The sequence below is a fragment of the Melozone crissalis genome, unplaced genomic scaffold (assembly GCF_028551555.1).
Source record: "Melozone crissalis strain CALT ecotype California unplaced genomic scaffold, PUWL_Pcris_2 ptg000029l_1, whole genome shotgun sequence".
NCBI classification, from domain to species: Eukaryota; Metazoa; Chordata; class Aves; order Passeriformes; family Passerellidae; genus Melozone; species Melozone crissalis.
Window position 1 is genome coordinate 12,258,916 of NW_026535807.1, and position 14,069 is coordinate 12,272,984.

At 36.0% G+C, this 14,069-nt stretch overlaps 1 protein-coding gene across 1 annotated transcript in view; it reads left to right on the forward strand.

The window, feature by feature from the left end:
* Positions 1-14,069, forward strand: part of DNAH12 (dynein axonemal heavy chain 12) — a 58,794-nt gene that overhangs the window by 42,676 nt on the left and 2,049 nt on the right. The window contains exons 56-72 of the mRNA XM_054280822.1: positions 321-535; positions 1,430-1,622; positions 2,445-2,637; positions 3,066-3,238; positions 3,765-3,905; positions 5,018-5,176; positions 6,185-6,329; positions 7,143-7,293; positions 7,526-7,779; positions 8,325-8,465; positions 9,146-9,283; positions 10,504-10,737; positions 11,124-11,309; positions 11,842-11,945; positions 13,035-13,239; positions 13,415-13,552; positions 13,961-14,052. Coding sequence (XP_054136797.1) covers positions 321-535; positions 1,430-1,622; positions 2,445-2,637; positions 3,066-3,238; positions 3,765-3,905; positions 5,018-5,176; positions 6,185-6,329; positions 7,143-7,293; positions 7,526-7,779; positions 8,325-8,465; positions 9,146-9,283; positions 10,504-10,737; positions 11,124-11,309; positions 11,842-11,945; positions 13,035-13,239; positions 13,415-13,552; positions 13,961-14,052 — 2,862 coding nt within the window. The remainder of the gene's footprint in view (positions 1-320; positions 536-1,429; positions 1,623-2,444; positions 2,638-3,065; positions 3,239-3,764; positions 3,906-5,017; positions 5,177-6,184; positions 6,330-7,142; positions 7,294-7,525; positions 7,780-8,324; positions 8,466-9,145; positions 9,284-10,503; positions 10,738-11,123; positions 11,310-11,841; positions 11,946-13,034; positions 13,240-13,414; positions 13,553-13,960; positions 14,053-14,069) is intronic.

The window sequence follows — 14,069 nt, forward strand, 5'->3', positions numbered from 1 at the left end:
TTCTGCAGAGCAATATAATTTAAGAAGGAGTGGAATCTTTGTATTCCAGGGGGGAGATAGAACAATATTTTACAAGAATTCTGTATTCTGGTTATTTTATGAAAATTGTTAAACATTTTTTGCAACTTTTATAGCTATTTCTGCTATTACTTTTCAAATTATTGTAAAACAGTTATGCATCCAATATTCACTGACATCTTAAAATAACATAATTAAATTTTATCACTTCTTCTCGACAGTCTAATACAGAAACATGTAAAATAGTTTAAAATTTTGGAAAATGCCTGCAAGCACTGAGAAAACTATCCTGTGTTTTCTAGGCCATTAATGATTGATCCTCAAGGTCAAGCAAATAAATGGATCAAGAATTTTGAGAAGGACAACCGTCTGAGTGTTATCAAGATCAGTGACTCGGATTATATGAGAACTGTGGAGAACTGCATTCAGTTTGGGACTCCTCTGCTGCTAGAAAATGTTGGGGAAGAATTAGATCCATCTCTTGAACCTTTGCTGCTTAAACAGACATTTAAACAAGGTACAGCAGAATTCATTTAGAACCCCGAAGGAGAGGACATTAATGTTCAGTTTCTAGTCTCTGGCACCACCTGATGTTTTTCATATTGCTCTCTTCTTGCCTTAATTCTGCCTCTGGTAAGAGAATGGTAATTGCACAAGAGTCTGAAGTTTTATTTTTTAATAAATGTCATTCCTGCCTATCATGAAAATGGTTTTATGTGAAAACCTTTTCCAGATCCCTATAGGAGACTAAAGAAGTTCTGTGAAGGAAACGTTGTCAGTGAAATTGTTTTTCTCGTTCATTTTCATATGTTTTAGTCTGATGATAATACTTGTTAAATTTTGCACAAATAAAGCAAATAAAGCTGTCAAGACATTTTGCTTAAGGCATAGTTTTCACTGTACTTAGCAAGTAGCTATGAATTTGGTTTTCAGCTTTTCCTCCTGTTAGGTGACAGAAAAGTACGCATAAAGAAATTTATATTTTCCCTTCCTTCTTACCTAGATTGTCTTTTCATGTTCAGAATTAAAACAAAAGGAAAGTAAAGCTCAAACACTTTTTTTTCTTTGTGGTTTCCTCTTTCAGACAAGTAATTCAATGAAAGAATAGTCTGTAAGAATAGAATATTTGGGAATAATTCCACAGCTCTCTGTTGGCATCTCTAGTTTTTGTATATGCAAATTGGAATACTGTAGGGATAGGTTTGACTTGATTTCGTCTGCTGAGAGGGATAAGTGGCCTCATTGAGGTCTCTGTGAGTTTTTCAGACTCTCAGATATATTTAATAATTTTTACTTCACAGGAAATTTGTCATTGGTGAGAAGTTTGTTTTTATCTCATGACAGAAGTATTTTTTCCCTATGAATAATTGGAGTAGATAAATTTTCTTAATGTTTCTCTTCTTAACTTCAGGAGGTATGGAGTGTATCAGGCTTGGGGACAGCATTATTGAGTATTCCAGTGATTTCAAGTTTTTTATTACCACAAAACTAAGAAATCCACACTATTTGCCTGAACTTGCTACAAAAGTTTTATTACTCAATTTTATGATAACACCAGAGGGCCTTGAAGACCAGCTGCTAGGTATTGTTGTAGCAGAAGAGAGGTAAGTCTCTCTTTATGGTAAACAGCCATGAAAGGTTTTTATGGCATAATTCCCAGAAAATGGGAAATTAATTTATTGTATAAAATAATGGATGTTACACGGTATGAATGTTGCTCAGTAACAGCTTTAAATTAAAATTTTATTATTTAAAAAGTTTATTAGGGAAGTGTTAGGGGTAAGTGTCCAGAAGTTAATTAGAAATAGCTGATGTGAAATCATTGTTTTTTCATGGCAATTTTCTCCTGAAATATTCCTCGAATATTAGAAAACTTTGTAAATATTATTTGAATCATTACTGTTATTTTTTCAATGTGACTGAACTGCCAGAGAAAGGTGTAGAACGATGAGGATTAAATTTTTATTTTGTATGAAATAAATGCAAAGTACCTCTGAAACTGATTATGGATCATATCTACAGAGGCACAGAGAAGAAGTGTCTGGTTTGGACAGGCATTCTGTGTAACTGGGGTAAACTCATTGCTAACAGAAGTGTTCCAGCAGTAAACTGGCTCTGTGTATCACTTGGTGGGTTTTTTTAGGCAGCAGAGATACAATAAAGGAAAAATAGGATGCACTGCCATTTTCAAAATGCTAAGATGTTAAAGATTAGACCAACATTTCCAAGTACTGAGTAGAAGTAATGGGAAGAAATCTATACTCACCAGTATAAATAGATGTTAAACACCATAAACCTCCTTAAACTGAAAAGAATATTCATAAATAACTTCCTATTGGAAGAGGGAGTAATTTTCATGGGCTTCTTTTGCAGTCAGTGCAAGATGAGCATTGACTGATTTTGGTTTTTGTGTTTTTCTTCATTAGGCCAGATTTAGAAGAGGAAAGAAATGCTCTCATTATTCAGTCCGCAGCCAATAAAAAGAATCTACAAGAAATTGAGAAGAAAATTTTAGAAACTTTAGAGTCATCTGAAGGTGATATTCTGGAAGATGAGACTGCCATCCAGATCTTGGATTCTGCCAAAGTCATGGCTAATGAGATCCAAAGGAAACAGCAGGTAAGGAGTATGTATGTGTGCTCCCCTCAATAATACTGAGACATTAAATGTTAAAATTTGCGGCCAGCTGAAGGTCTCTGATTTGGATGCATAGCACAAGGAGCAAATTCTGTACTTGTGAAATGGAAAGAGAAATAAAATTGGATCTGTTCTATAATCTTCACTGGTAGTTTATTCAGTCTTTAAAATGTTTTAAAGTCTGTGTATGTGTAGTGCAGGTAAATAGATCAGGCACCATTGGGGTAGGGCCAAGCGCTCATTTTACCTACTGGGGTGGCACCTTCTGGAGCAGAAAAGTCGCTTTACTCTGGTGTTTCAGTGCTGTATGCAACTATCCCAGAAATGCTATTAAGCAGTAACATTTTCTAGAACATGAATAGCATTAAGCCTGTTAGAAGCTGTTGTTTGTCCCTGCTGTTGCTGTGCAGATTGCAGAGAAGACGGAGCTGAAGATCGCGGAGTCGCGGGAGGCGTACCGGCCCGTGGCGCAGCACTCGGCCGTGCTCTTCTTCAGCATCGCCGACCTCGCCAACATCGACCCCATGTACCAGTACTCCCTCAGCTGGTTTGTCAGCCTCTACATCAGCTCCATCCATGACAGGTAAAGAGGGTCTCTCTGCAGAAAATAAAGGGGTTTCATTCTCTTCTTATGAATAATGGAGAAAACTATTCATAAGAGGAGAATGAAACATTTCTGGAAACAGTTTGCCTCCTTAAATGGAGGATTTTAGGGAAAATAGGATTTATTAATGAATTCATTTATCTTTCTGGTTACTGTTAAAACATATGATGAACTGTAAGGATGTGCTATATTTAAGTATTTTTAAGATTGTGACTTAGTGTGATGTCAGGTTCTGAAATAGGCTCCATTTTGAAGACAGTGCCACCACTTAACTGTGGCAAATTGATTTCAACTTATTATTTTGCCTGGGACTTCTAGAAGTGCTACAGTCTTTTTAAAAAGACAGGGACTATAGTTCAAATTTTGGGGAAACTGCCACCTAAGTCCCTCGTGGAGTCTGTGGATCTGATATAAATCCTCTGCAACCCTAAATAAATGAGATTTCCTAAGGATTGGATATGTTATTCAATTTGAAGTCTCAGTTTATCACTTCTTTTCTTTGTAGTAATAAATCCAAAGTTTTGAAGAAGCGACTTCAATATCTAAATGACCACTTCACCTACAATCTGTACTGCCAAGTCTGTCGTTCACTGTTTGAAACAGACAAGCTGCTCTTCTCATTTCTGTTGTGCTGTAATCTGCTCATGTAAGCTCATTTTTGTGAAGTCTCTTTCTAACAATAAGGAATGATTTTGTCATGGAAGCAGGTAGTGATGAAATGGAATGTTCTTGTGCACATTGATAATTATGCCTTTGGAGTAAGGTCATGAATGCTTTGGGCTAAGATGTATAATATTAAAAAATGGAAGAGTGTGTGAGTGCATGGATCACTACTTCAGGACACATTATGAAAAAAAAGTGTGCCAAGTGTGCCCATTTGTCAATGATAAATCTATCTTTAAGGATCTGGGCAGTGTTACATACATTTTGACACTACTTATGTCAAAAACAATTTCTGTTATTTAAGAGAACTTTTTAGAAAGAAAACTTGGCCAGTAATGTGCAATGGCAACAACTTCTAGGTTTTTGTCTTTGTTTTTCATTTTTTCTCTTCTCTGTTACCCTTTGCATAACATCATGTGATTTCAGATGCAGTCTTCTCCTTTCCACCAGCTTTTTAGTTTTCTCTTCCTAATTTTGTGTGAATACATTATGAAAGGAATTATAGGTTCAAAATTGCACAACCGCCATGTGCATACTTAATTAATTGCAGTGTGTACTCATCTGTACATGGATGTTCTTCCTGGGCCAATCTGTAAGGGTACTGTAATTGTAGAATGCATTATTTTTTGCAAAGCCTTTAAAAACCAGAAATAATTGCACTTTAAAAAAAAGAAAAGCAGGTATTAGTTCTTTGCCAAATGTGTTGTCAAGCACTGGAACAGGCTGCTCAGGGCAATGATGGAATCACCATCCCTGGAGGCATTTAAAAGCTGTGTAGATGTGCCACTGAGGGACAGGGGTTAGTGATAGCTTGGCATTTCTGGGTTAATGGTTGGACTTGATCTTAAAGGTCTTTTCCAACATAAACAATCAATTAATTCTAAGATTTATCTCTTGAAACCCTTACTTTAGTATTAATCAGATGTTTTTTCCATGCAGTTTTTTAATTAAATAGAATATTGAGATCTGATCTCAGCTCTTACTGAAGTAGAAGCATTCCTAAGGGGCAGTGAAGTGTAATTCATTTAAAACCATTGTTTATATTATGTAAAATCGTATCTCAATTACTGGTTGGTTTTTTTTTAATATATATAGGGCTAATAAAGAAATAGAACATCAAGAGTTTATGTTCTTACTAACTGGAGGTGTGGGTCTCAAGAATGAGCACAAGAATCCAGATCCATCTTGGCTATCAGATAAGAGCTGGGATGAATTATGTCGTGCCAGTGAATTCCCAGCTATGGAAAGATTGAGGTATGGTAAAATACTGGGGTGAATTGGCCTGAATTGGTTTTGACAAATACATATGTAACATGCTGAAAGAAATGATTGCTATGTTTTCCAAATCAGTGCCAGAATGCACAGGGCATCAAACTGGCTCCTTTTTTTCATTATCATGTTTGCTTCACTTAATCCAATCAGTCAGCTCACTATATATGATATTATGTAATAAAACTATTTTTTTAATTATTTGAGGCATTGCCTAAAGAAATTTTTCTTCCAAAATGTCTTCACAGTAAAGAAACAGTGTTTTAAGGGTTCAGTGAAAGCCAGAGATGGTAGATGTAGCAGAATTCCACTGTAGTTCTGGGGAAGGAGTATTTCTAGTAAACTCTATTCTACTGAACTCAGCACAATTTCTCTGTGGGTTTAAATAGAGTTTAGCACTAAATTCTGGAGACAACATGGCTGTACAAGACTTCGATAAATTAGCTGACTAAGTGCAAATATTTGGAACATTTTGATCTGAATGCAGTAACACTGCTCTCTTAGAAATTCTTTGAGGTTGTTTTTTGTTTCAGCCCCTTTGGAGTACAAGTAGCAACGTGGATGATGATCCCACCTTTAAGTAATCTGAGAGTTGTCCCATTGCCAAGGACATACTTTGCATGTTAAGTGAAGGAAAATAGTTTGGTTTTTTCCCTAGCTGAATTTCCTGGTAATTTTTTTCAGTTAAACTGTGGTGTTTTCCTGAACTAGTAGAGGCAGAAAATTCACCCAGACCTATGAAAGTGCAAGTAGTGCTGCCTGGAGAAACAGACAGAACTTACTGTCAGCTTGGAACATTTCAGGTGGAATCTCTCCTCAGCAGCATGGTGGAAAGAGATTTTTCACCATTCAGCATTGAGAAGCTCAACTGTAGGATTATTTTCTGACATAGATATGAAGTGTCTTAAATGACAATACAGTGTAATTTGCCTTTGATAAACATTAAAAAAAGACTCCAGGTATTTATAGTACTTGTGGGTTTTTTTCCTCTAGGAGTCACGTCTCTGAAAATATACATGAATGGCAAAAAATGTATGATAGCAAAGAGCCTCAAAACTTACCATTACCAGAAGAGTTGAATAATACATTCAGTGAAATACAGAAGATGATAGTTCTTCGGTGCTTAAGACCAGACAAGGTAAAATGATCTGTTATGGAGTGTTTGTAGACTGTGCTATGCATCTTCCAGTAATTAATCCGTTCTTCATGATATTAATTAAGAAAGTAAATGCTGTTCTTATTTTTCAAGTGACCAATACAAACACCTCAAGCGTCAGCTGAAATCTTTCTTTCTGATGTGATTTAATGAATCTTTTGGAGGATTCTCATTGCTCTAGCTCTCTTGAAATATTTTTTCATGCCTAGGCTGTCTCCTAGTGCACTCAATATACTCGAGGACAGGACATATTAGCCTGAAAAAAATACACAGGTTGTCTAATACCATGTACTTTCCTGCAAATGATAATTAAGGCAAAAAGAGATAAAATGTGTTGATTTGAATGACCAAGATGAACTTTCAACAAATTCTGCCTTTGGTGCTCTTAGCAGATTGTATTGCATTATCTTTAGGAGCTATCAATGTTAAAATTTAAGGCATATTGCAACTGCTCCCTTGAATTAATTAAAAATAATAACATTAATATATCCTAAGGGAGAATGTGCTTGTCCTCCACATCAGGAAAAACCTGACTCAAGGTCTTAATGTTATTTAATATTATTTATACAAGGTATGCAATTCTTTATTTTCTAAAAACATTATTATTCCTCTTATAAGGAAAAAATAAGGAGAGAGGTGTCAACAAGATGCTTTTGGATCATTCTGCAAGAGTGGTCTCAAATCTCTGCAAATCAGAGAGGTGTCTTCAGGGTTGGGAATTTGGCATAAAAGACATTGTCAAATCTGCAGTTATATCTATGTTAATGGTTTGTATCTGCTTTTTTTTTTTACCAGATTGGTCCAGCTGTAACAACATTTGTCACTGAAAAACTGGGGAAGAAATTTGTAGAGCCACCACCTTTTGATCTAGCAAAAAGTTACTTAGATTCAACTGCTACAGCCCCTTTAATATTTGTGCTATCTCCAGGAGCAGATCCCATGTCTAGTAAGTATACACAGAAAGTAGGGACCTCAAATTCCCCTTCAGTACACAGTGAGGATTATTTTCCATTTTCTGCAAGTAGATTTGAGTGCATTGTGTCAGACTGGTAGAATTCTGTGCCCCTTCAAAATGCTAACTTGTATGTACATGTAAACAAAACAGTAATAGAAGTTTTTCAATTATTTTTCTGACATAATATATGAGTGCTAAAATCTTATGCTTCTTTCTGTTCAAGGCCTCCTGAAACTGGCAAATGACAAAGACATGGTAGGAGATAAGTTTCAGTCCATCTCATTAGGACAAGGACAAGGACCAATAGCTACAAAAATGATTCAAACAGGAATGGAAGAAGGAACATGGGTTTGTTTACAAAACTGTCATTTAGCTGTCTCCTGGATGCCAATGCTGGAGAAAATATGTGAGGAGTTTGACAGTGAAAAATGTCACCCAGAATTCAGACTTTGGCTTACAAGTTACCCTTCACCAAAGGTATATGCATGGCCCTATAATCTCTGTTTAGGGATAGGGAAAGTTGGTGGCATTTTTAGGGAATTTTTGTATACCTCAATGAGCTGATAATACAAAACTTCTCTGAAAGGCAATGAGGCTTTGAAGAGACAATTTAACCAAGAAAGGACATTTAAAAATAATTATAAACATGATAATATCAAGCTTCCTTTGTAATATTTTGATACTGTGATGTGCAATATTTTGTGTACTATTCAATGAAACTCCAATCTGTCAACATATATGATTAAGAGTGTTTCTTTGCTCTCACATAAATTAAAAAAATTAGTCTTGCATTTTATCTGTGAAGTGTTGAATACCAAGAAAACATTTTAAAATACACGTTTGTTATTTACAGTAGTCTTACTTTCTTGATGCCTTGAAGAATTTTTTATAAGCTGTTGACCTTTAAAATGTAATTTCTTGCAGAGAGCTGTTAATGTGAAAAACACAGAATAATAGTATGTTGTTAATATAGAATCTCTTCCACACTTTCTGAATGCTGTATTGCTGGTTTTTATTTCTAGTTTCCAGTAACCATTCTGCAGAATGGTGTGAAGATGACAAATGAGCCTCCTACTGGTCTGCGATTAAACCTGCTTCAGTCATTTCTTTCTGATCCTATTTCTGATCCTGAATTCTTTGCTGGATGCCCTGGGAAGGAGCTGGTAATGTGCCTGTCTCTTGAGAAGATTTTGGACTTTGGGGTTTTGTTATCCAATTTCACATAGCAATATTTTAAATGGTTTCTTATGCTTTATTAAATCCCTGACATGCTACATACACATAGTACACAATGTACATGGACTCTGAGCATTGATTAGAAAGGCATGTCTGTTGTTACTGAGATGATAAGCACTGAGGAGACCTTTTCTTGCTACCAGGGACCAAATATTGCAGTGCCCATATATCTTATTGATACCTGGTGAACAACTTAGCTAATCATTACCTGTGAAGGAAGTGAAAAACAGTGGGATCAGAGATGTGAGTTATCAATATACATAGGTGTGACTGCACCTAAGGATTTGCTTTAAAAATACATTTGTATTTTTTGTTTGTCTAATGAACCTTAAAAATAAATACTTTGTGCTATTGGAACTCTTATGAAGTCAGTTGTCCTATACATTAAAGAACATCATTGTACTTGAGGAACTGGCTAAATGTGCTTGCATTTGTGGCACTGTGTGTGCACTTGTTCCCTGGGCAAAAACCACAAGGTTCTGAGTAGTGACCTGGATTTATACCTGGGTGGAGAGTGGTAATCCAAAGGTGCTCACTACACATGTTGCAGACTACCATGAACTTACAGACTAGTTAATAATACATTTTTCTTTTGCTTTTCTCAAAGGTATGGGAGAAATTACTATTTGGAGTTTGTTTCTTCCATGCTCTTGTTCAGGAGAGAAGGAAGTTTGGGCCCCTTGGTTGGAATATACCCTATGGATTTAATGAATCTGACTTGAGAATCAGTATCAGACAGCTGCAGGTAAAATTACTCATTACCTCCTGAACTCTTATCTTGCAAAACACAGCTGGGAGTCACAAGGAGCAATACACTGAAGTTACCTCAAATGTTCATAGATATTCAGGACTTCAGCTGTAAAGCCAAGGAATGTCAATCATAGTATAAATATTTTCAAAATTACAAATAACAAAAAACTTAATTAAAAAACATATATTAATTATATTCCATATGTGTAGAAATCTTAATTTCTACAGACATATGGAATAGAATTGATATATGTGAGTATCATGAAAGTTAAATTTGTCATGTACAAGAGCTCACTGTTCTCGAGGTAGCACATGTCAATGACAGTCACCTATCAGGGTGGTTAGTAGGAGGACATTTTTTTACATGTGTACTGGTAGTTAACAGAACCTCAGACTATTCTCCTTCCCCAAAAGGAGATGATTAACACTGCTTGACCTTGAACCTTTTATGGGCACTCTGTACAAAAGTCAGGAGAATTAAAACTGAATTACAGAAGTTGAGGCTGAAGATTTGAAAAAGTTACCAAGAAGTTAATGAATGAGATTGGAGGAAGATTAAAAGATAAATTAAGTGAAACACATGTTTATTTCTGGTGCAGAAAAGTGTCCATCTGAACTGGAGAAATCATCCACATGTAAATAATTGAAGAATTACTTGGGTGACTAAGTAATTTTGATACTCATAGGAGGCTTTTGCTCTTAACTCATCTTGATTTTAAACAATAATTTTTACCTGAAAATAAGATTTAAGAGTTTGAGTTTCCAGCCCCTAGGAACAAAACTCCATAAACTGCAGCTTACACATGCTATAGCTTCCAGCCTTTTATTCTGTTAGGTCCTACTGTTGTTTAGCAGATACTGCAAGTCTCTAGAACTGCTCTTATGTTGTCACGTTAGTGCAGGGGTTCCATACTGTTGTCTCCTCATCACAAAGGTTTCACACCTCCTTGGTGTTCTCTCAGGGGCAGCTCCTCAGAGCTCTGACTCTTTCATCTTCACAAAGCAACCACCTGACTCCAGTGCCCCTCTCACCCAGCCACCCCACTCTTTTATAGCATCTTCGTCTCATTGGTCACAGCTGGGGCCTGTTAAAGTCAGGCCTGTTCCAAATCTTTGATAATTGGCCCAGCTGCAACTCCTTAGGGGTGAGATTACTTTCTACACTATCTCCATTTCCTTATATCCTATCCCCCCATCCTCTTATTTGTGTTTCAGTTATTCATCAATGAGTACAGCCACGTTCCCTTTGAGGCTGTCTCTTACCTGACTGGTGAGTGTAACTATGGAGGTCGAGTGACAGATGACTGGGACAGACGTTTGCTGCTGACCATGCTGGATGATTTCTATAACCCCGACATCATCGAGAACCCTCGGTACACTTTTTCTCCCAGTGGCAACTACTATGCTCCACCCAAAGGCACATATGAGGAGTACATTGAGTTTATTAAGGTAAAAAAGTAGCAACAAGAATTTGCACTGTTACACTGATGTGCTAAGAAAGCAATCCTGAAAGGCTTAGTGAGGTGGTTTTGCAGCACAATTAATTGTGTGCTCAGGTTCTTGCCAGCATCCTTGTATGATCCTTGATGTGACCTCAAATGTTTTGGGGAGGGAATCAGTAAGTAGATAGGGGGATGTGTAGCATAGATTCTTTGGAAATTACTTACTGTGTGAGAAGTGGTGGCTCTGTCACCAGTAATTCTGCCTGCAAATACCTGCCTCTAAGGTCCTCACTCACCTGCAGCTGAAGTTTTTCACTTGGCTTCTTAAAGAAACCTTGGATGAGATTCCTCCTGCTCTATGTCACCCAGACTTTTTTTTCTTTTTTGTCCTAGAGTCTTCCCTTTACTCAGCACCCAGAGGTATTTGGCTTGCATGAAAATGTGGATATTGCAAAAGATCTTCAGCAAACTAAGACCCTCTTTGGATCTCTGATTTTAACACAAGGAGGAGGTTCTCAGGGAACTTCTGGGGGTGGTGACAGCACTCTTTATGCAATTGCAGATGATATTCTCAGCAAGGTATTGTATTGTATAAATTACTTCAATATATCTTTTTACAAAGCAGAAATTCCTTAACTAGAATCTTCACTGTAAAGTAAATTTCATCTTGAAAAAAAACATTCTGAAAGGAACTTAGTGCAATGTGAAAGTAAGAACTTGTGTGGCTGTAACAGACCACAGCTATATTTCAGTTGAAAGAAATTTTATTGGTTTTATAAAATAGGCAAAAGACAATAGAAAGAGAGAAAATAGAGCAAAGAGGACTTGAAAGAACAGTTGATTCATTCACATGAACAAATTTAAAATTAAAAAATAGAAATATATTAATAAATTTTAATTATATTAAAAATTCTAGGTTTTTTATTTTAAAATAAAAATGTGTGAGATTTTCATGTTCATTTAGGTTGAACTACTGAATCCTGTACTGCTAAGATACTAACCAGAAAGTTTAGTGGTTTCTATTGCTCTGGAAATTTTCACATTTGCACACCTTAATGTAAAATCATAGTGATATATATGAAATTATTTCCAAGTATGTTGTCATTTACAGCTTCCAAAGGATTTTGACATTGAAAGTTGCCTAATTAAATATCCAGTGAGATATGAAGAAAGTATGAATACTGTGCTGGTGCAAGAAATGGAAAGATTTAACCAGTAAGAATGTTCTATTTTATTAAATTTACCAGAAATCATTCCATTCACAGAAAAATATTTCTTGCAAATCATATTCTGTAAGCCCTGTGGTGTGTGAAATACTTTTTTTGTTCCCTTCTAATTGCCTGCAGTGATACCTGCAGTCCAAACACCCTTGCTCCTTGTGGAGAGTCAGAGTGTAGGATAGATGTCAGGAAAAATAATAGGCAAGATGGCAGGCAAAATTAACTGAAAGAGAAAAGAAGGGAGTACGAGGAAGTACTGGGAAAAGAGAATGCAAACAATATATAGATATATTTTTTTAACTTCACTTTCTCTTTCACCATCATGACCTTAATTTTATTTTATTTTCCTTATATTTCTGACCTGTAAGGTAAAGGAATTAGAAACTCCACATGCACAGTTATAGTTTATTAAATGTTTTCTATAATGGAGATATTTTTGATTTTTAATTTTCTCTTGTGTTTCTGTTTGAATTTTTTCCCCCTTTTTCCGATTTTTTTCCCCCTATGCCTAATTTTCACAATTATTCTTCTAAGACTACAAACCTAGAATTGATTTTTCTCCTTGTGTCCTCAGTCTAATTTTTGACTTTGTTTCCTAATTTTATTTCTTATCTTTACCTGCCTGCCTATTCCTTCTTTCTGGTTTTATTCTGTCTTCCTTCTTTTCTATTTTTCTCGTCATGTCTCCTGCTTAATCTTCTCCCAAATGCTCTCTGGCCTTAAGTCTCCAAGTTATCCTTATTGCACACCCTCTTCTTTTGCAATCAAAACCTTTTTCCTTCATCTATAATATAGTGGATACATTTGGAGTTCCAAATTTATCCTCTTAAAAAAAATCAGGATATCAAAGATAACAAAAGAATTTATTACTGTTTGTAGTCTTAAATAAATCTGCACTAATGCCCAAATCCATGACTTTACAGACATGACTTATTGTGCAGATATCTATATATATAGATTAAAAAAGCTGTAAAAGTTCTATAGATGCCTCCATAATCCACTTCTTTTACTTTTTTCCCAGTGACATAGTCATGTTTAACAAATCATGCAGAATGTGTGAAAATTTTTTGGTTTTTAATTCTAGTTTAATCCGAACTATTCGCATTACACTAATTAACCTGAAGAAAGCCATTAAAGGACTGGTGGTTATGGATGCTGCACTGGAGGCTCTGTCTGGCAGTCTCCTGATTGGAAAAGTTCCTGAGAAGTGGGCACAGCATTCATACCCGAGTCTAAAACCATTAGGGAGCTACATTGTTGATTTGCTGGCAAGGCTGAAGTTTTTACAGGTAATGTACAAGTGGCAGTGCTGCCAATTGTTCAATCTACTTTTCCATATAATTTGTGTGGTAAGGAGTGATAGGCTTTGTTTAGATTTTATGAGTACAATTATGTAGCAAATAGTCAAAGAGGATGGGATTCCTCTCTTTCTGGTTGTTCAATGTATTGCTTTCCTCTCTCCAGGATTGGTATGAATTAGGGAAGCCTGCTGTTTTTTGGCTATCAGGATTCTATTTTACTCAAGCTTTCCTAACTGGAGCCATGCAAAACTATGCCAGGAAGCACAGGATCCCTATTGACCTTCTAGGATATGAATTTGAGGTATGGATAAAGTATAAATTGATGTTGTGGTGAGATGTAGTAAATAAATCCTAACTGGAAGATTCATTTTGCCACTGACTGCAGTGTGAAGGCATATATTTGTTAGGAGTGGGAGGCTAAATAATTCTCAAATTGATTAAAAGAAATTCTATCACTGGACCCAGAACTCCACTCAAGGAAACAGTGTATATTTTTCTATGTAATTAAAGCCTCATTTTGTAACCTACAAGAAAGGTAATTAACAAACCCAGAGAAGTCTGCTGTCTCTACAGATATATATAAATGTAGCATTGAAAAGGAGGGGTTACTATATTATTCTCAGTTTGGTTTGGTCAAAAAACTGGCATAATAGCTCAAAAATCAAAGAGCTGTGAGAGTTTAATGACTTGTAACACTTCTTTCCTGCAGGTTATTCCTAAGGATACTGCTGATACTGCACCAGAGGATGGTGTTTACATCCATGGATTATTTTTAGATGGAGCTCGCTGGGACAGGGCCAAGTTAGTAGCCAAATGTT